This window comes from Dendrobates tinctorius, unplaced genomic scaffold (assembly GCF_039654945.1).
Source record: "Dendrobates tinctorius isolate UK_male_01 unplaced genomic scaffold, ASM3965494v1 ptg000149l, whole genome shotgun sequence".
NCBI lineage: Eukaryota > Metazoa > Chordata > Amphibia > Anura > Dendrobatidae > Dendrobates > Dendrobates tinctorius.
Window position 1 is genome coordinate 1,518,464 of NW_027361816.1, and position 23,438 is coordinate 1,541,901.

General features: G+C 38.3%; 1 protein-coding gene across 5 annotated transcripts in view; it reads right to left on the reverse strand.

Annotated features, from left to right (window-relative positions):
- Positions 1-15,163: 15,163 nt before the first annotated feature.
- The window catches only part of SH3PXD2A (SH3 and PX domains 2A), a 378,257-nt gene continuing 369,982 nt past the window's right edge, over positions 15,164-23,438 (reverse strand). For all 5 annotated transcript variants that reach the window (XM_073546581.1, XM_073546582.1, XM_073546580.1 and 2 more), the window contains 2 exons: positions 20,349-20,468; positions 15,164-19,072 (listed from right to left, as the gene is read on the reverse strand). In XM_073546581.1, coding sequence (XP_073402682.1) covers positions 17,138-19,072; positions 20,349-20,468 — 2,055 coding nt within the window. In that variant the 3' untranslated portion in view covers positions 15,164-17,137. The remainder of the gene's footprint in view (positions 19,073-20,348; positions 20,469-23,438) is intronic.

Below are 23,438 nucleotides of genomic sequence, written 5' to 3' on the forward strand. Positions count from 1 at the left end.
GGAAGCTCCACTTCCAGCTTGTGTTTTACGTCATCAGTGGGTTGGTTGACTGCTCAGTTTAGTAGTCAAGTCAGCCCCTTCTCTGTAGAGGATAGCTTCGGTATTAAAATGAGCCAGTCATTGGTCACACTCCACACTGGTAGGGTGGAAAGTCTTTGTCAAAGATGAGTCAGAAGTCAAACTCCCAGGACTGACTGAAACTCACCATACACAAAGTGTTTTGCATACAGCTATATTTTGCTGACCTGCTTATACACATACATGCATGTGTATGTTTATTTCAATGGTTGGTGGTACACACATTTTTTCTAACCAAGATACTTAAAGTATGTTGGACCTAAGATGTCCGATCCTCATTTTATTTGAACATTTGCTAATGGAGGTCAGTTGGAGTTGGAGCCTTTGTACAATTTATGTTATCATTGGGCTGAGTTGATGTTAATTCAACGTATGTGGTCAGTTTAAGAGGTTATCCGCATAACAGCCAATATGGCTGACATAAGTCGTTATAGGATTTGGTAACTATTCCCTGTCCCAGTACATGAAGAATGCAATTCTGAAGTAACATGCACCAGTGCAATAAAGAAAATGGGGAGTGTACTTCGTCCTACATGGTTTCCAAACCATAAGAACTAGTGGTAAGTAAAAGCCTGTAAACCTAAGCATTTAGACGATAGATTGTATGAAGAGGCAAGAAAGATGAGGAATGTATGAAGATTCGGTGCAATATGGTGTCTCGAAGATTAAAGTCCTTTCTGAAATACAAATTGAAATAATTGTCTACCTCTAGTTGGACAAAGGTGCTGTACGTCCAACTAGAGAATTCTTCAAGTGGAAAAATCTGCTGTGTATTTTCAGCTAGAAACACCACAAGTCCACACCTGGATTAACTCTTTAATCAGATTGTGAAAACCGCTTTAATTTGTAAAAACTATTGAAGTGGTTTCCAAATTCGCTGTGTAAATATCCAAAACTGTATGCGGAGAAATTTAGACTTACATTTGGGAACAATGGAAGTCATTTTGAGTGCATTTTTTTAGGCAGTTTTCAGTGTGCAATCCACATCAGTGTGAAAAAAAACCCAAATTAAACCTAAACTATAAAGTTTAGAAATCAGGTAAATAATTTTGAAGTGATGCCATCTCGGCATGGCAGCATCGTCTTTAGCTGTACAGATAAACACATTTGTCTACTTCATGAAGGTGTTTTTTTTTTTTGCATGGCTCAGGCACCAACCTTGTTCTGACAATGTAAAGCTGTTCTCTATATAGGCTGAATTTACCAGATTGCTCATAAAAAGCCTGAAATGTTCATGACTTCAGAACATGCTTCATGCTCTGGGGCAGAAGTCCCCACCAAACCTTTTATGAGCTATGAGCCACTTTTAAATATGGCTGATGACGTGGCGCCACCTCAATGTTTATTTAAATGGAAAAAGATTATTAGTGTCGTGACAAAATGACATGGCTCAAGCACAGGAGCTCAGTGCACACTTACCAGAGTGAAATAATGTAGTGAATTCTTCCTCTGTTTCATTTATTCTGCCCCCCTTCTACCTTGATTGACAGCTTTGACCTCACAGCAAGTAGAGAAGGGCAGAGATAGATGGACAAGTAGATGGTAAGGAAAAGACCGGTCATGCCTTGAGCGCTCCAAGGACCTGTGCTTGGGTTGAACATTTTGTGCTGTAAGACTTCCTTTTACTGTTTATTATATTGGTTAAGTTAGTGAAACATTCTACTCAGGGGCGGACATACAATTGGTGCAACTTGTGCAGAAACACAGGGGCCAAAGTGGTAAGGATGCTACTAACACCTCCAAATCAGGTGGAATTTTGCATAATGATTGGCTATTAAACTGCAACGGGCCCATGTACTCTTCTTGTACAGAAGCCCTTTTCGGTCTGTGTCCACCAGTGATTCTAAGCTCCCCTTAGTAGTTCTAAGGCACAGTAGAATTGGATTCTGCCAAGACTTGAGGATCTAAATTTGGCCCTAGAGATAATGTTAGGGAGCACTGACTTAAAACAAGCCCAAAGTGAGTCTGAATTAATTTTTATGGGAAATTATTGTTGCTCATTCAATTTCCTTACATTCCCTGACTGGTCATTCCAGGGATCAATCAGTAGCATCCACTAATTATATTGTTATAACAGCATCTAATGGATGACATAAAAAATGGGTAATAGTTTCTCTTTAATGTCAACTTTTCTGCATTTGTCAACAGGGCAGATAAAGTACGCCTGCGCAGGAGCCGCGGCAGAAGGAAGACAGCTTCGTATGAAGATGGGAGGCGCCGGACCGGACCGCGACACCCATCGGACCGGACACCAGCATTACAGAATGCTGTAGATAAGCCCCTGATGGCGGTGGCCGCAGCTCATAGGGCTAAAATGAGGTGACAGATTCCCTTTAATCTATTTAAAAACTAACCAACTTTTGACTCTAAAATTATTTTCTTTCTATAATAAATTATATTAAATTTAAAAGAACTGATATGTAGAGGTCATAAGCATCATCTCCATTAATTTTCCAGATTAGGAAATGTGCTCTTCCTTGGAAATATTCAAAATATATGGGCAGTGGATAAGAATAAAAAAAAAATCTGTATTTGTTTAAGAAATCACTGGGGTGAGGAATTACACATGCCGAGGGTGTTACCAATCATAACTAAATGGTGCGTAAAAGGGAGTCTAATGACCAAAATAAATGATAGTCCCTTTTCTGGCCAAGTGGATGCTCAATTAGCAATACTGAGAATAAATAAAATACTATAATTCATTTAAATTATAATCTCAATAGATTCTTTGTGTGTTGTCAAAAAACATATACGGTAATTAAAAGGGAATGTAATTCAATTACGCCATCTATTTCTAGAATAAAGGGGGTTTTACACATAGCGATATCGCTAGGGATATCGCTATAACGTCACCGATTTTTTGACGTTATAGCGATATCGCTATGTGTGATACTTACCTCCGACCGGCTCCCCCGCTGTCCATCGCAGATCGCGCGAGAATGTCTGGCTCCTTTTCTCGTCGTCAGCGTGGAGGCGGGTGGGAGGCCGTCAGGATCGCTGTGTGTGAAAGGTGAGTATCGTGCGCTGCGTCGCTGCTGCATCGCTGTGAGGTCTGCCTGTGTGACAGCTCACTAGCGATCATTTAGCGATGCACCAGCGATCCTGACCGGGTCGGATCGCTGGTCGGATCGCTGGTGCATCGCTAAATGTAAAGGGGCCTCTAGGTTAAGAAGTGCTCACACAACGTAAACATGTTTTCAAAAAAAAAAAAGAAAAAAAATCAATTTTTATTTTTCAAGAGAAATATAAGATGAAATGTAAACATAAAAGACATAAAACAGACAAATCCTATCTTACAGTTTCCAAGTTTTCAATATCATAGGGTTTACACCGAAAACTATTGGCACGGCACTTTATTACCATAAAGTAATAATACATATACATGCCTATCTAGAGTTTTGATTTTACTTTCTTTTTGCCGGAAATGAAATATATATTAAGCTGCTTCCATGTAGACATAAATAGTACAATATAAAGGATCATTAGCACCACTTTGGTCCAAGACATTGAGAGAATATCACAAATAAAACACAAAATTAAAAAAAAGCAAGAACCAAGCATCACTTAGAAAAAAAAAAAATACTCTTAAGAGATATGAACAAATGGATTAGTTACCTAAATGTTGCAGATGGTTATCGACATCAGGGCTCAGTCAGACGGCAGTATAACACGGACAACAATCACATCGCATTGCTCCGACTGGCCGGTAGTTCTGCTGACCCAAGCCTGGCAGCCTATATTTCTTTGCAGCTGTCACGCTCAGGTTAGAAGAGCTGCCATCCAGTTCGTGCACTGCAATCTGCTCGTCTGTGTTATACGGCCATCGGACTGCGCCCTAAGACACAGGAACTCATTTATGAAAACCAGAGGTGAGACAATGCAGGACGTGTTATGATTGGTTGTCTAGGCAGTTTTATTAACGGCGTACAAAACTTTTGACCAATGGCACATCTGATGTACTTTATATATAAGATGTGCTATAATATTTCTAAATACCCTATTAGATCATTTTGAGTTAAGAGAGGGGGTTCCTCATTCAAGGCAGCAAAACATCTCTTGCTCCAGATGATGCAGTACATATGTGAATTATAACCAAAGCCTATTGAAAATGGAACATTATTTCATGAGACTGCACTCGATCATTATTAGTCTTAGCAGACCAGAGCTAGTTTATAACAGAAAACCACTTACTTATTATTTACTTGAATGAGAATTCTAGCCTATGTCTCTAAATACATAACTACGTAAAGACACTGTGTTCCCAAAGAGCTTCTAGAAATGAAAATACATCGGACTAACCATCGTTCAAAGATCTTTGCGATACAGTAGATGAAGTCTATTCTCCTCTGGGGTTTTTTCCATAACACACCAAAGCAACAAAGTTACAAACTACCTCATAGTAGTAATAGGTCCAATAATCGAGCTGATAGATTGTCATCACAAATTGTGTAGACACACTGAAAAAAAACAATATATATATATACACACAATAAGCAAATATCAAATTATTAGAAGGGTCACAAAAGTTGGTATGTAAGTACACATATGATCCGCAAACATACTGTATATTAGCAAGAAAACTAACAGAAAAATTTAGGAAATTACAAATCGAAGACTACATTAGAACAGTGACTATCATCCTTAGTCCTTCCTTGTCAATTAAAATAACATATTGACATCTAAAAGAAAAATACTCTTTGTATAGATGAAATTACTTGTCCCTACATACTGTGGATGAACCCTGAAGGTTAACCTAAATCTTTTTGCTATACAACATCCTATTTATGCGAATGGAGTATCTGCAATCTCATTCACATTAAAAATAATTTTTTTGTGCAGGTTTCCAGTTACGCAGTTGAAAAAAAGTTGCCCTAGATATAAACGGTTTGTCACTTTTTACCATTGGAAACAGTGAGAGATTAGTCTCATTGAATGAAAGTTGGGCCAAGCCTAATGCAAATCTTCTCTGGACTTGCTACACATGTACAGAAAATGCTCTGGTAAATCTTTAGATATACCTTCTTCAAAGCCTTCTTCAAAGCTTAGATGCATCATAGCACGTATAATAAAGAGTTAACTCCTTTCGAAAAATAGATTCACCCACAATTTAAAACGCACATTTCTAACTTTGACTTTTCTTCTTAAGTTCCTTCAGAATCTTTCACAAACAACGTTTCCCTGCCCCTTCTCTCGACTGTCCTGTTTAACACTCAGCTTAACGCTTCTCAGAATCAATCACTCAGCAACACACTTCCACGTACAGAAACTTTACTGACTGGCAACTCCACATTCTTCACCTTTTCAGAAACTCTCCAGCAGTTCTCTCCTTTTGTGGCAAAATCATATAAACCACCTTCACCTTACCTGGCTGTTCTAGATCTTACCCCTCCATTGATTGACTGCCTACAATTGAGGGCCTCTATTTTTCTTTAACTCACACTTTCTATAGATGTTGTTACAAGACGCATTCAATATACCCAACATCAAATATTCTTAATATATTACCTATAAAAAAAAACCTTGAAATTTCAGGAAATAGGATTAAATATTTAAAGGGGGTACCAAGATTTAGAAAAATATGTCTGCTTTCTAATGAAAAGCGGGCCACACTTGTCCATGTTGTGTGTGATAGTGCAGCTTAGCCCCATTCACTTTGATGGCTTTGAGCTGCAATATCAGACACTATCAAGGAGAAAGCAGCCATGTTCATTCAATATTAAATAAACCCTTTAAGGATTTAAGGAATTAGAGAATATCTAAAACCGATAAGTATTGAGAGCCTGTGCATCACAAACCATACAGCTATCATTATTTTTTAAAAAAAGTGTTGAAATAAGAGGACAAAAATAAAATACTAAAAGATTTACAAAAACACACAGTTTTCACATACTGTTAGATTAGTCCAAAAAAGGCACACAAGTATGTTTTTGGAACCGGTGTGCTTGCGAACTCCCCAGGTAATTATTGGCGCTGAACTAAAGACATAAAATCACTCCTAAAACGTATCTGTCTTAATTCAAATAATGTTGCATTTAGTCGTAGGCTTTCTTGTTCATGTTCTAGTCCTGCAGCTCAACCAGACTCACATGAATAGCGCTGAGCCATAGACCTAGATAAAGAAGACCCTTTTCTCTAATCCTAGACAACCCGTGAATTGAAATGCAAGAAAAGTTTAAAAAATTTTAAAGAATTTGCACAAACTACTGACATGTCATGGAGACAGGCTAGGTGCAGATTACAAGAGAGTTTGACCAGAGTATGACCCATTTCTCTTGACTGAAAAGAAGATGGAGATAAAAAGGTGTCCATTTTCTCCATTCTTTCAGCCCATGGAAATTGGACCATACTCAGATTTCATCGCGTGTAGTCTGATGATTTCCATGGACTCCTTGACTTGCTTGGCTGAGATCAATCTGTATATTGGATCAACCTAGGAATTTTTTCCATGGACCGACTCAGTCCAAGGAAAAAAATCAGATATCTGCACGGCCCCCCCGAGAATAACATTGATCTAATTGTGAACTGATATTTTGTCTGGTCGCACTTGGACCGATAATATGGTTGTCCGTGTGCACAAGCCCTTAAACAAAAAGGGCAAATGTGATCAACTAAGGACAGCTCAAGAGTAATGATCGGGCACTGAGTGTCGTCAGCTTGCTCAAAAAATATGTTCAAGATCCTGCGTCTCGAGGATGTTCGAAACCTTATCCGAGCACATTCGCTCAGCACTACAGCTAACCTAGGGGAATGAAGACTGGCTCAAAATGGAGTCTATCTTTAGCTAAGAAGAAGAGACAATCCCCTATGACATGTCAAACGTTTTGTGAACATAATTACACTTGAATCTACATATCACATCCTGAAATATTACCCAACAAACACATACGGTAGCATCCATGGTAAAGTTAATTCTAATTTCTTTTCTCTCCTTCATACTACGATTATTGCTCTACATGGTTGGCAGAATGCGCTTATATATTGCATCATTACAATTTACATTAAGCAGGATTCACGGCAAATAAAAAGTGGAGCAGTCAATTAAAGGACTCTATTCACGCAAAGGTCCCGTCTCACATAGCGAGATCGCTAATGCGTCACCAATTTTGTGACGCAACAGCGATCTCGCCTGCGATCTCGCTACATGTGACATGCAGCAGAGACCGGCCCCCCTGCTGGATATCGCTGATCGTGAAGGAAAGTCCTGGGCCATTTTTTCCTCGTCGGAGTCCCGCTGGCCAGCATGCATCGCTGTTTTATCGCTGCATCGTTGCTATGTCGTTGAGTAGATCTGCCTGTTTGGCAGCTTACTAGCGATCATTTAGCAACGCACCAGCGGTCCCTACCAGGTTGTATCGTTGTCGGGATCGCTGGTGCGTCGCTAAGTGAAACGGGACCCTTAGTGATTTTTAAAGGGAGCAGGTTTGAGACATTACTGGTCCTCTAAAGTTATCAATATCAAGATCCCAGCAGTGAAATCTTCCTATAAGTACAGTTATCACATCAAAAAAATATTAAGACTTTGAATAGAATTCTTTTTAAACTGGCTCCTGATATCAAGTTTATGCCAGTTAATTTTTGGAAAGAAATGTATTCAATTACTTGACTTCCAGTTTTTTGGTTGAATTTGGCAATTTTTGTTTTATCAAGTCTCTTAAAAACTTTTGCAGTGTCAGAAGGTTATCAGATTCATTAATACTAGCTTTTCCATAGCCGTAGTAATAACTAGCTATATCCGTAATTTAGAATTAAAAAAAAACTAGCAATATTCATTTTTGTCAGAGGTTTAGTAACATCTGATCTTATGCTCTGAAGGTACAAATAGTTATGACTGCTGCTCGGAACCAACAGGAAGCTCAACTCAGGACAGTGGTGGCTGAAGCTGTAGATAGATTTGTTAAAGCCAGTGTGAAGCTAATAATAACATCTAATATTAACTGCACTCAAATTAAAACCTGCTTAACTGGATTGCACATATGATAATAACACAAAAATTATTTGGGACCAGCCCGGTGCAAGATCTTAAAAAAAAAAAAAATAAGGGAAAATCTTAAGACACAGAGATGAAGGGTGAATTCTATGTCTCCCTCCAGTTGAAAAAGTCACCAAGAAGGTGACATATTGTATAACATATAATATATATATATATATTAAAAAAAATCCTATTTTTACAATGGAAAAAAAAATCAGGAGGTGCTGCTGAAAAATGTTATAGAAAACGGTTTTAAAACGAAAGGCTATTAATATAATAGCCACATAAAAAAAAAGTATACGGTATATAAACTGTCTTTATGAGGGATAATGCATAACGTACTCTCAATATAATCAACCAATATACAAAAATAACATCAGCTGCCTGACCTTTAATCAGTTTATTGTTTGGGAAAAAAAACTGAGTATTGCCATAAAAAAAACTGCATTGAAATATCCCTCATTTAATGGACAAAAAAGTGCTAGCAGCAAAACTCCAACTGATAAATATAATGCTCTAATTTCGTATTTTGAGATTTTATTTTTATCCATGCAAAGCGTTTTCCCTGAATTGAGGTAGCAACGCTGCAACTACTTTGTAAAGAAAAAAAAAAAAGTTTTCCTGAAACTACCCAAAAAATGAGTATTTACTTAGTAGCCAATATAACTTACACAGTACCGACCGGAAGACCTCACTGTGCATTGTGATCCCCTCTTCGAAGATGGGGCTAAATACAATGCATATAGTCTCTTCCAAGACTTTAAGCACCTAAACCTATCCGGGTTAAACACACTGGTCTGGCTCACAGTTTCCTGAGTGCATGGTTTCAATGGTACTTTCACACTGTGCACACCACTCCAAGAGGTATGTTGATAAAGCAGTGAGCATGCTCTTTGGAGCGTACTTTGGATTAAATAAGTTCCAAGAGCACACTCCTCTGCTAAAAGAAGAATTATCAGAATTTCCATATGCCCCCATATACTTGTCCTGTGTTGATTTTGACTTTAAAGGAGTTGTCCGGTCTAAGAAAAATGTTCAGTCTCTTTATGTGACTGCAGATTCCCAAATCATGACAGTGTGCAATGTGCGCACTGTGACGATTTCCCCGTATGCCCTGTGCGAGTGGGTAGTCACATGACCACGTGTCATTTTCACACATCCAGCGTCTCTCAATTCTCTACTATTGTGTAATGTCGGAAGAGACTAACAAATCGCATGAATATAGTCTCATGACTGCCCATGGGGCATAAAGGAGAATTGTGCAAGTGTGGGCATTGGGTACTGCCACGACTCAGGAGCCTGCAGTCATATAGAGTGACTGCATGATTTTCTTATTAGTTCAGACAACCCTTTTATGAAAAATAATTCCTCTGCCTGTTTTCCAATGACAATACTTCCCACCCCAAGCTCTGACATCTGAGTGATATCAAAGAAACATTCTCATAGCATTAAATCAGCTTTTCACTAGAAAAACCTGGATTCTATCTCATCATTACGAGACCCAGAATCCATATAATCAGACTGATCGCCAAAAGCCAGTGACAGGAAGTGATGCCTTAACACAGGAAGTGATGCCTTAACACAGGAAGTGATGCCTTAACACAGGAAGTATGCCTTTTACATGCACATATGGGGGTTTATTACAGTTGATCTGTTAGTCCTTCTTTCATCAAACACCTCAACAAGAACGAAGGTCCTGGATGAGAAGCCTGTACTCCTATCTGATATATTAATATATTGCACATATCCTTTATCAGGATTTTTTTTGTTGTTGTTTTAGCTGAGAGAATTTCAAACACTGATTTAATAAAAACCATAGAGAAAATAACACAGAACATATAATGTTAACAATGGCTAACTAGAATGAAATACTGCTTACTAAATAAAGATACATACATGGCTCATACAAGCCCTGCAAATTCCCTTGTGTGTTATATATCATTAAAGCCATAGCCTAGTTAATATATTTTTTTTAATTAAAGCATAAGATATATAAATATACATTTTACTAAAAAAATATGCAGCTCTACAATTGCAAAAAGTGATTTTGAATGTTATATAAATGCCGTCGTCCTTCTAATAACCTATATGAAAAAAATGAAAGCGTATAGTAAGAGTCAGGTTACCATTCAGTCTACAGCCTTAATCTACTAACATGGGACTGCTGAAGTATTTGTTTTTTGGTTGCTTTATCGTTTTTTATTTGTACAGAGAATTAAGAATTAGTTTCATGTATGACACCAGTGTTGTGTTAGCCGTATCTCTTCTGATTTCCCCCATAAATAGGAAGGCTCAGTTCAGCTGAATGTGCATGTCTTCGGATGTAAAGAGAGGAGATGGCGGCTGACAGACACCTCTGGTGGAGGCCTAAGCCTCTGAGAACAAAAAAATAGGACCTGTTTACATCCATTGGCCTGATACTCGTTTCCTTCAAAATTTGCCTTTGGGGAAAATTCAGGACATCTATATACAGTACACATTAGCAAATTGGCAAGTCCTGGTGAAATCAGGAGCTTTAGCTGACATTAATTTAAAGGCCTCCACATACATTGATGAAAATGTGTAGGTGAATGATGGTTCTTCCATGGCACCATACACATTTCCGATAACATCAACCAATATTGGCTTTTTCAGCCGATGATGCAGCCACTGCTATGATCAGTTGAAAGAATCCAAGTGTTTCGGTTGATTGGTTGTCGGTCAAAATGAATGATCGTTTCCTTTACCGAACCAGCCAACAATGGTTCATTATGGTCAAAATTGGTCAATTCATTTGAGATTTAACTAATGTGTTTGAGCTCCCTATTGGGTATAGACTTTCTTATCCTTATTCAAGATCAATTTTGGCAACATTTGGAAATTCAATCCCTAGGATGATGTGAACATATATAAGCAAAGCCATGGCAAATAGCCTTCAATACTCAAAATGGTTAAATAAACTAAAAAAAGGAAAAAGTCTAACGAGTACAGAAAGATCTAGTCGAATCCATGGCCATCACAACATTATTATCGTACGCTAACTCTACTGAAGTCAAAAAATATCTTCTTTCCTGGAAGTTAGATGATCACTAAATCCCTAATTTATCAAATCATGGTAGATGCATTAAAGAATACTGAAAGAAACGGTAACCCAACTCTTACATGTAGAAAATGTAATCTGTCCTACGAGTGTAAGGTCATGCAGAATTAAAGTAGAAAAAAAAAACAACAATCTATATTACTCCTATAGAAACCAAAAGCTATATCAGGCATTATATAATCGTCAATAACGAACTCAGAAGTGCTCATTATTAATTACGTTGCAGTATACAGCAAAAAGTAACTTATTTTGGTGTTGAATGCAGAAAGCAGCCAATAGAGGGCTCCCTCCGACCAGACTGGATATAACGCTACCCAAGTTTTACAAACAGAATTTCTTCTTCATAAGAGAAACAAAATACAATGTGTTCCAATATATTAAGCCATATACGCGCATTTTTTCTAAATTTAAAGTCTTCTAACACCATATTTTTGGCTCAGTGAATCTGACAATATTTTATCAAAGTCTGGATGGTCCTGATGCTACAGATATATTCTATTATCACATCAGATTTACTTATTTTTATCCTGAATAAAATGTTATAACTAGAATTTCAAATGTTGTAATGTCTGAACTAATATCGGGGCACATGGGTGTTAAAAGTTGCATTAGATGTTGTTTCTTTTGGCTAAAAAATACTTTACACTCTGCATTTTTGTGAGAGCTAAGCAAAGTGTAGCTGAACTCCATTTTGAGTCCACAAAAGGTACAGTCAAGTGCCAATAACAAATATATAATAAAGTCCAGGCTGTAAGACAATAATCGTCTAAGACCATTTCTTGGTTGTCTTACCATTATGGCACCATCCTCTAGGGCATGCTGTCATTTGAACTATAGACTATGGATGTTGATTTGTAGCCTGAGCTTTAAAGGGGTTGTCTAGCAGTTTAACACTGATGGTCAATCCTTAGGATAGGTCATCAATATTTGATCAGTAGGCATGTGACACCCAACACCCTCACTGATCAGCTGTTCCCGGAGTCGGCGGCTGGAACTCCTCAGTTATGGAGCTGCATGACATAGGTTTGTCGACTGTATAGTGGCTGAGGCCAGGTACTAAACATCCACCCCTATTGATTTTGAATAGGTAGCGGATATGCAGTACCTGACCGTGGCCACTATACAGTCACAGAGCTGTGCAGCTCCATAACTGAGGAGTTCCAGCTGCTGTTCACACCGGGAACAGCTGATTGGCAGGGGTGCAAGGTGTCACACCCCCACTTATCAGACAATGACGACCTATCCTAAGGATAGACCATCAGAGTTGAAGTCTCAAACAACCCCTTTAAGGTTTGTAATATTATACATTTCTATATGGAGGAGATCAGAGCAGTAAAATCTATTCTGATACTAATGCTGCAAAAGCAAGTACCATATGGACCAATAATGCAGTTACAATAGGTCCATGAAGAGAGAAGATCCAGTCCTGGTTAGTCCAATTCCATTTCCTGTTGGTCGATAGCATGTACTGGACTCCTCTTTTCAAATAAATTTTATTGTTGAAAGGGTTTTCCGCTTTAAGGAAAGTGGATCCTAAATGCTTTAAAACAACAGAGCAGATACTCACCCTGCCTGAGTGCAGCGCTGGCTTCCCACCACTGCTAGTACCTTTGTGTTATGGCAGCTGCAGCGGTGACATCATAATGACAGTGCGCAGCTACGCACTGGCAATCACTGAGCTTAGCGTCTCTGCCAAGCTCAGCGACTGGCTACAGAAGCTATGCCCTCCGTTGACATGATGTCACCACTGCAGCCACCACCTCTAGACCCCAACAGTGGAGCAGAGTCAGCGCTGAACCCTGGAATGGTGAGTACCTGCTCTGTTTGATATTTTACAGCATTTGGATCCACTTTCCATAAAGAGGAAAACTTTCATTGTCAAGTGAGTGGGGAGGAATGGTCCAAGAGTCAAGATGTCAAGAGTCCAAGAGCGTGTGGACAGGATACAAAACCCAGACTATTTTCTCTTCTTGGCTGGCGAAGCCTGGTGCCATAATTTCATCACATTTTGACATTTGTAATAGGAGTAGCTTTTTTTCTATCTACAAAATTAAACTGTTGCAGATAAAGTTTGCGTTTGAAGAAGGAAAGAGTTTAAGGTTCCAATCTCCTTAGAAAGCAAAAAAATAAAAAAGGCAGCTCAATATAGTTGAGAACTATTAAAAGATTAAAGTAGAACTATACTTTCTAAAAAAAAAATCTTTGACACTTGAAGCCATGACAGACGTTTTGATCAGTGGGTGTCGAGGTGTTAAAACCCCCAACGATCACTAGAACAAGGGAGCAGAAGTGCTCTGCCAAGTGTTACTCTATGGAATTGAGGACTAGCCAAGACTATGGAGCCCGTCTTCAATCTTGGCCAAGCGCTTCTGCGTATCGATAATGATCTTAGCACGAGGAATCCAAAGATCAAAAATTTGGACTTTTCTAAAACTGCCATAGGGGAAAAAGTAAGCAAGCTCTCTCCTGCACAATATATGTATTTGATATATGTCACTTAAAGCCAATTTGCGGATTTCAAATACATGATGATGACGGCAGCTCACAACAGGGCCGCCACCTCTCTGAAGATAAGGGACACGTTAAGGCTGTACACCAACCGCTGACTTTGTAACATCAAACCGCTCAGTAAAGCCACAGAAATCACTAATAATAATGGCTGAACAGTTGTGAATATCCATAAATAATCATAAATAACCTCTTCTTATATATATAAATTAATGTGCTGATGTAAGTTCTGTATAGCCTGCACTTATTTTTTTTTCTTGTTATAATGCACTTGAATGTAAAACGCATTTTTGTTAAAGTGCATCAATAATGAACCACTTCTTTATCCTTATTGATAAAACATAATCATCGTTATAATATTAATATAACCACTAAAGTCATTGCTATTATTAGTACTGCAGTCAAGCAGGTAATCTATGTATATTCTATGTAATACTGTCCAGCAGAACTATATAGAGTTTCTAAAAAAAAAAAATTAAAAAAAAATTAAAGAAAGTCAAAGCTTCAAATCTGTAATACCAGTTAGGTAGGTGATGTTAGAAGATGGATAATGTTGTACTTTGAACATTTTCCTACCTAGCCGAAAACGGTGATCACCTCCTCCTGAGATTTGTAGGTGACCAACTATGACAAAGTGGACACTATCTTGAAAGGCCACAGTTCATCTTGCCAGTGAAGTTTAGAAAATATCAGTGGATTCTAATTGTCTGCCGTGAAATGTTTCTGATAAATGATCTTCAACTTGTACAAAGGAGATGGAGATGGAAACCCCCTTTAAATTAAAGGTACAGTACCTTCTCTGGGTTCCTATTTTTTTTTTAAACTTTCCTATATAACTAAATATATTTTTCTATATATAACTACACATTTCCAAAAGGCTACTAATCTTTAAAAAAATGGCTTACAAGTTGTTTCCGTGTTGTTCAATTATTCCATAGGTTTTACTAGAGACCTCCTCCGACGTAGCACGGGTAGTAATACACAAGCGCTACACTAGTACTACTGTGCACGGTAATACAGTATATGATAGGATAGGCTAGTGATCTGGACACAAAAGGAAAGGGGTTAAAAAAAAGTCAGAATCCCATGACCAAAAATTCCACAAAGGAATTCATGACTTTTTTAAGCACAAAAAAATATAATATACACATAAATACAATATTAGAACATATATGATACTGGCAATGATGCATGTACATTTCAAGTGCACACAGATAAAATTGCCTTGCTTTTTGATTCTGGAGTATGGTATATGAGAAATATGAGGCTCTTTATCCCGGGCACAGCCAAATACTCTCCCCTCCACCTTCGGAGGTCCTATTTGGGAGTGTCCTATTTTTCAGGAACGGTGGTAAAATTACACAGGCTTACCCACCCTCCAAAAATCTCCCATCTAAGTATATTCCTTGCATTGTTCTGCTTTTTTTTTCCTTTACCACGTAGCAGTCACGTGATCCTGACTTTAACCTAATAATTAAAAAAAAACAGACTTTAAAAAATAATTATTAAAAACAGACAAAATATACAAATTTCCGAGAATGAATCAATTGTAATGTAAACAACGCGTCTGAGGACAAATGGCGAATCTCGCTGCAGACCGATACGGATCCAAATAGTGTTCAGAAGAGGGCACATTAGCGTATACATTATGTACATGGCAAAAGAAGCACCAAATGTACCTCACTTAAAGGGCCAATACACGTCATAACGAGTCACAAAAATGAGTCACTACATTCAAAGACCGAATAGTTTCCGACGAGAACTCGAAATGCAAAAGTGGCGTGTTGGGATATCTATCAGTGGGATATTCAAAGAGGACATCGTCACTAAATGCGCAGTTTTATCCCAATCCCATAGACATTTTTTACATATATACAATAATCATTGCTTAAAATTCCTTTGTCTTGTTATTTTAAGGTCAGTGACCACTTAAAGGGGCTGAATACTTGAATAAGTCTAAATGAACAGAGAATATCCAGTGAATTAAAGGGTTGTCTGGGATTATAAAAAAAAAAAAGAAGAGCTATTTTTTTAAGAAAAAGCACCACATCTGCCCATGAGTTGGAAAAAGTACTGCAGCTATGTTCGATTCCCTCAACTGGGGATCATTTGTAATCCAAACACAGTCATCGGAAAGAATCGGGTCGATTTTGCTAATCACATTCTGATTAAACTTGGACCAGAGGGTGATCATAGTGTGATCCAATTCTCTAAGATGAGGCGATGGAGAGAAAAAAAATTCCCCATTTTCTCCATTCTGCCAGCCCATGGAAACTGAACTGCACTCCGTTGACCGGGTACAGTCCAATGGTTTCCAATGACTCATTGATTTGCATGGCAGATGGAGTGCAATCCAGATATCGGATGCAAAATGTGCATGGTGAGAGTTTTATCTCGGACAGACTTTGACCGAGGAAAAATCGGACTTGTGCACGGCCCCATAGCATAACACTGGTCCGAGTGTGATCTGATGTTTTGTCGGATCACACAGACCAAAAATACGGTCATGTGTATGTTAGGGCGAGGGTGGTGCTATTTTGGAAAAAAGCAGATCCATCTTTCTTGACCAGACCAACCTCTTTAACTTCCTAATATAAACTACAATGAAAACTGTCACTGGAGTGTTAATCTCATGAAACACAGCTATGGAAGTATCATCTCATCCACAAGGGTGAAAACTTGTGTATATTTTTGTACTTCGGTACAATGTCCATGCCATTTAGCCGCTATTAGTTATGGGGTCCCTTTAAGTCAAGAGGCCAAATATTTTTGCTTGGGTACTTTATATTTGGGCCCATGCCAGGCCCAAGGATAATGCATGCCAAATGCTACTCAATCTCAACTAAACTATTAAAAGTTAAGAAAACCTAATTACTATATAAACAGTCAATGACTAAAAAATTTAAAAAAAAACCCAAAAAACTAGCGTTTGGTTTTCTGTATCTTACGACTTTGAACATATACAGAAAAACATGCAAAAGCCAAAAATCAACAAATTAGAACTTGGGATATAAAGTAAAAAAAAGGATAGAAACGTTTAATTACAACGTCTAGTATTCCTTGTTGGGAGTTACAATTTTTTTTTTCCAGACACGAAACAGTGTCTATTCTTGTTGGCAATAGGACGAGAGGTCAGGGAAAAGGAGCACAGACATAGCATTCTGCAGACCGTGCCAGGAGGAGTTCCCTGGATTTTCGCAACATTTTTAGTGTTCCAGATAATGAAGTGAAGGCACACAAATATGGTTTTCATGTTAACTGCTTAACGATCATAATACAATGTTATACCCTGTGTTATTTCCAAACATTTTTCACAAGGATAAATTCTTTTTTTCTTTCAATATCTCTTTTTATAGAAATAAGAAGATTACTTCCTCAACTTGATTTTACATCATGGAGATCATATTGCTGGCTTTCCAAGTACATGTACGCTCAGTCTAATCTTTAAATTAAGAAAATATCTCAAGAGCATCTAAGATAACTCATTTCCACACAAAGGAATATCAGTTCTTTTTCTCTAAATAATTTGAAGGTACCCATCCTTTAAATGGTTTTGCACTGTCGAGAATATGACAATACCACCAGCCGTTAGGGTTTTTCTCCAACACTTCCATGGAAACCCCTTCTTGAAATCCAACAGTTTCATCATCTCCGTCATAGTCAGCAATAGAGATATACATATCTTTAAGGTTGTTGTGTATAAACTGAGACTTCTCGATGGGTTTTGGTCGAACAGTAGATACTGGGATTCCGTTTCTTTGAGGAGATCTCACAGATGTTTCCACTTGGGTTGTGTCCGCTTCGGTTTTATCAGTAGGTTTGAATCTTGACTCGTTTACCTGAGAACGGATGGTGTTAAAGGAGGAATTTCTTCGAACAGACCTCAAATGATCGGTAGCAGAAAGTGATTCATTTCTACGCAAGTGGCAAGCAAGGTTGTTTTCTTTGGGTGGTGGAGAAACAAACACAGACTGGGGTCTTACCGCAATTTGTTTTACTCCATTTCTTAACTTTACAACATTGCTACTTGGCCCTGTAGGTTTTGAGAATCCCCCAGGTGGTCTTGAGGGAACTGGAGGTGTTGTTCTTTTGCTTTGGTTAATTGAATTTAATGCTTGCACTCTTTTTTCTATCTTTTCCAGGCTGTTTGACTTATTTTCATTCTTTTTACATTTCATAGCATCAGGCTCAGGTGCTGAGGTTTCCCGTTGGTTATTATCCACTTGCTCTAAGTAATGCGATGGTGCCCAACCTTCTGAATCTTTGTATCTGATATACCACCAACCACTGTCTTGTTTTTCTAAGATTTCTACTTTTGCCCCTGCTGGAAAGCTAATTTCTGTATCCATTACTTTTTGATAGGTGCTTGTGGCAGTATAGAATTTTTTCTCATTCATATCCTCAGTTTTGTCTTTGTTATTTGGACATATTAATGACTGTGGAGAACTTGAAGGATTATCTACTGAACTTCTTCTTGGTGGGCTTTCAATATCCTCTGATGCAGTCTTTGGGAGACTTTCTGATTCTTCACTTTTAGAACCTTTAAGTCCACTTCGTAGCTGTCCTGTTGGCCTTAGCTGTCTTCGCAAAGTGCTAATATCCATTTTATCCTGGCTTTGAGAATCAGTCTTACTTATGAAGGGTTTTGGCCTAACTATTGGCTTTGCTCTGGTTGAAGGAATGACTCCAGGCTTTTGTTCAGACTCCTTCTTTGTTCCAACCTTTGGCACTGACCGCGAACCAACATCAGACACTGACCTTGGCTTTTTCTCTTCATTTGATGAGAAGGAAACATTTTTAATGATTTCTTGCTGGACATTTCTTTCTGATTTATATTTTAAAAGAGGAGGTTTAGAAGGGGTTCCTGATGGAGAGTTTCTTGGCACCAATAATGAGCTTTTCAGTGAATCAGAATCTCCACTTGACTCTTTGCTTGACTCTTTGTTTGATGCTACGTCATCCACATATGGTCGGAAACCATCATTTTCATAGATAGTTTCTTCCTCATTGTTGACATCTTCACAAGACTCTCCCACTTGAAATGTTGCTCTTTGAAGAGAAGAAACAGGAGAAGGCTTGGAGGGTTTGAACATACTTTCTACAATTTCATCAGCAAAACTGCTCTGAGAAAAGGAGTCATTCATATCGGAATCTGGATCATAGCCAAAAGCTGGGACATCATACTCTGGCTCCTCATAAATTTGCTTTGCTGGTGACTCTCTAGATTCTACAGAGCAGCTATGACGAGTGGCTGATACTTCTTCTACATCTTTAGGCTTCGTAGGTGGTGCAGGAGGGGGGACCTTTGGTCTTGTTAACGTGCTTGTCCTTCGGTTTAGATTTGGTTTCTTTCTTTTATCAATATATGAGCACGGAGCCCATCCTTCTTTTTCTCCGATCTGTACATACCACCAGCCACCAGAGTTCTTTTCAATGACCTGTAAGAGAATAAAATAACCAATTTTTACTCTTATGTCATATGTACCTGATTTCATTGTCTACCCCTAATGTGATTCCTTGTATTAACAAAGTGTTATAATGAGAAGAGCATAGCTATACTTCCATTTGCATTTATAATTAACTTGTATGTGTTATATTAATGACTTTTTTTAATTATGTAGTATAAAGGGGTCTGATCTTTGTTATCTCCATTATATGGAAAACTTGTATCAGTAAATGTAAAAATTTAGAAAATTCATGTGAACCACCATACAGGCTGAATGCTGACTACAGATGTGTCCACCCTTAACAATCCATCATGGCACTATCTGAATACTATCCAGTAAAAAAAGAAATGCATATGTTAAAATATACGATTTTTAATATGGGAGCATACGGGTGACGGATGGCTGAGATGGCATACATTGAGGCATTCAACAGATAGACACATCTGTGGGGCTTTATTCCAATTCTATTAAAGAGGTTGTGCTGGTTTGCTATGAAAGTCTGCAGTCATTGTTTGTGAATCCTCACAGCGGGAGTTAGGTGTAAGGATTCTCCGATACAGGTAATGAAAGAGGGTGGTCATATGACCACAAGTATGCGATATGCATACTCCCTGCCACATTACCACTAGACGTGCCTGGCTTCTCTCCATATAAGTAAATTGAGCAACGCCGCACATGTCTAGTCGGAATGTCACTGGAAGTATGCATAACGATGGCCCACTCTAGCGGGAGAGTCCCCTTAGCGTGCACAGTGCGTGCTGCGAGGATTCACAAATCTGCAGTAGCACAAAGTGACTGCAGACTTTCATGACAAACCTATACCATAGTTTTAAGTTTGTGCAATTTTGTACATTTACTGTACCAATTAAGGAAATAGTATAATGATTGGCTCATGAATGATAACTCTCTTATAATTAATCCATCACGGTCACAGCATAAGTACATTTCTGGCAATAAATGACAAGATGGCTATGGTAGTAAATTAATAAATGCTTTTTGTATATAGATTCCATTTTTTATTAACACTTCTCAATTTTGGATTAATACATTAAGTTTGAATTACACTAGTGTAAGTAAATTTGTGGGGGTTTTATTGGTTTATTAAATACGGACATATGGTGTACATGATGCTAGTGGGAAGTCCTACAGGACTTAGCTCTCCAGAATATTGCATTAAGGTATGTAGACATATTTGAGGTCATGGCCTTACAATAGATCGGGTTATTCGCTACAACATAAGCTTCAAACACCACAAGTCTTTACTTACATCAGCCTTTTGACCTCCTCGGAAACTTATCCCATCAGATATGCAAGACTGAAACTCTGCAATGGTGTAATACTCCACTTCAACTGATGGAGGCTCGGGAGGCTTTGGCAACTGGAATCCCTGGAGAACATAAATTGACATTGATATGGTTTCAAAAGGTTTATTTTTGATCCATGTTAGTGCAAAGCGAATACATAATCTCGGAGATGTAATGAGCAATGACACATTTTGGCAAAATAATTCACAGCTGTAAGCCACACACAGAAAAATGTAAAAAATAACCGAAATTATCAGCTAAAAGTGATTAAAGTATTACAGAATAACAAACTTAACAGGTAAAAGTATGAAAAGTATTCTAGACAAACATTATATATGTATGATTATTTCAAGAACGATATGTTAAGTATTCAAAAGATGAATATCTCCTTGTTTTATGGGAATCTATCACCAGATTTGCTGGACACATGATAAAATTAAAATTTTAGACTTGATAAAGCTGGTGCCTTTACGTCGACAATCTACAGAACTTTCGCTGTTGGACTAGTCACGTAGATAATAAAAAGTAAAGTGACTATTAAAAATAGAGAACAGAAAAAAAAAAGTCATGATCATGCTTTAACCCCTTCATGAGATGACCTTTTTCTGCTTTTTGCTCCCCTCCTTCCAAGAGCCATAACTTTTTCGTACAGTGCCTTGCGAAAGTATTTGGTCCCCTGGAACTTTTCAATCTTTTCCCACATATCATGTTTCAAACATAAAGATACCAAATGTAAATTTTTGGTGAAGAATCAACAAGTGGGACACAATTGTGAAGTTGAACGAAATTTATTGGTTATTTTAAATTTTTGTGGTATTTCAAAGACTGAAAAGTGGGGCGTGCAATATTATTCGGCCGCTTTAACTTAATACTTTGTTGCGCCACCTTTTGCTGCAATTACAGCTGCAAGTCGCTTGGGGTATGTCTCTATCAGTTTTGTACATCGAGAGACTGAAATTCTTGCCCATTCTTCCTTGACAAACAGCTCGAGCTCAGTGAGGTTTGATGGAGATCGTTTGTGAACAGCAGTTTTCAGCTCTTTCCACAGATTCTCGATTGGATTCAGGTCTGGACTTTGACTTGGCCATTCTAACACCTGGATATGTTTATTTGTGAACCATTCCTTTGTAGATTTTGCTTTATGTTTGGGATCATTGTCTTGTTGGAAGACAAATCTCTGTCCCAGTCTCAGGTTTTTTGCAGACTCCAACAGGTTTTCTTCAAGAATGGTCCTGTATTTGGCTCCATCCACCTTTCCATCAATTTTAACGATCTTCCCTGTTCCTGATGAAGAAAAGCAGGCCCAAACCATGATGCTGCCACCACCATGTTTGACAGTGGGGATGGTGTGTTAAGGGTGATGATCTGTGTTGCCTTTATGCCAAACATATCGTTTGGCATTGTTGCCAAAAAGTTCGATTTTGGTTTCATCTGACCAGAGCACCTTCTTCCACATGTTTGGTATGTCTCCCAGGTGGCTTGTTGCAAACTTTAAATGACACTCTTTATGGATATCTTTGAGAAATGGCTTTCTTCTTGCCACTCTTCCATAAAGGCCAGATTTGTGCAGTGTACAACTGATTGTTATCCTATGGACAGACTGTCCCATCTCAGCTGTAGATCTCTGCAGTTCATCCAGAGTGATCATGGGCCTCTTGGCTGCATCTCTGATCAGTCTTCTCCTTGTTTAAGATGAAAGTTTAGAGGGACGGCAGGGTCTTGGTAGATTTGCAGTGGTATGATACTCCTTCCATTTCAATATGATCGCTTGCACAGTGCTCCTTGGGATGTTTAAAGTTTTGGAAATCATTTTGCATCTAAATCTGGCTTTAAACTTCTCCACAACAGTATCACGGACCTGCCTGTTGTGTTCCTTGGTCTTCATGATGCTCTCTGTGCTTCAAACAGAACCCTGAGACTATCACAGAGGCGGTGCATTTACACGGAGACTTGATTACACACAGGTGGATTATATTTATCATCATTAGTCATTTAGGAAAACATTGGATCATTCAGAGAGCCACAATGAACTTCTGGAGAGAGTTTGCTGCACTGAAAGTAAAGGGGATGAATAATATTGCACGCTCCACTTTTCAGTTTTTGAATTTCCACAAAAATTTAAAATAACCAATAAATTTCATTCAACTTCACAATTGTGTTCCACTTGTTGATTCTTCACCAAAAATTTACATTTGGTATCTTTATGTTTGAAACATGATATGTGGGAAAAGGTTGAAAAGTTCCAGGGGGCCGAATACTTTCGCAAGGCACTGTAGTTACATCAATATAGCCATGTGAGAGCTTCTTTTTTTGCGGGAAGAGTTGCACTTTTGTGCGGTGAAACTGCAAAAAAAAGTGCAATTCCACAATTTTTTTAGTGGTTTTTTTATTTATCATGTTCACTATATGGTAAAAACTGACCTGGCAATATGGTTCCCCAGGTCAGTACGAGTACGTGGACACCAAACAAGTACATTTTTTTACTCTTATTTAAGTGGTGAAAGAAAATTCCGATATTTGTAAGAAATTTTTTTTCGAGATCTGGGGCTGGGTGGGTGTGTAGATTTTTTTCTCGTTACGCGGTTTACAAACAGGATTAATTTATTTCGAATGTTGCATGCTTTTTATTGTTATCAATAGGGCGTGAGTTTGTGGTTTTTCTTTATTTTTTTTACTTAATTTAATAGTCCAAGGGGCTTCAGCTCTACTATGTATAGCAGAAATCACGATTTCCATGAATGCCGTGTTCTGAAGACATGCCGCTGTCATTCCAGCCCATCAGCGTCCCGCGCGTCACTCAGGCCCGTCCATGTTAAATCCCGCAGCAGCTCATTCACCAGTGGTTCTCAGCCTGGACGGTCGCATCTTGGCACCATCCAGGTTGAAAACTATTTATCCCCCAAGCATGGATTACGGCATGGGACAGAACGACGGACAAGTGAGGGATATTGTTGTTTTTTTATTTTTGGTTTATTACAGGAGACAAGGGCTTCGGTGGAATTAGGCATTAGGTTAGTGTAACTGTGTTCATTATTTTTAAATAAAAATGCAAA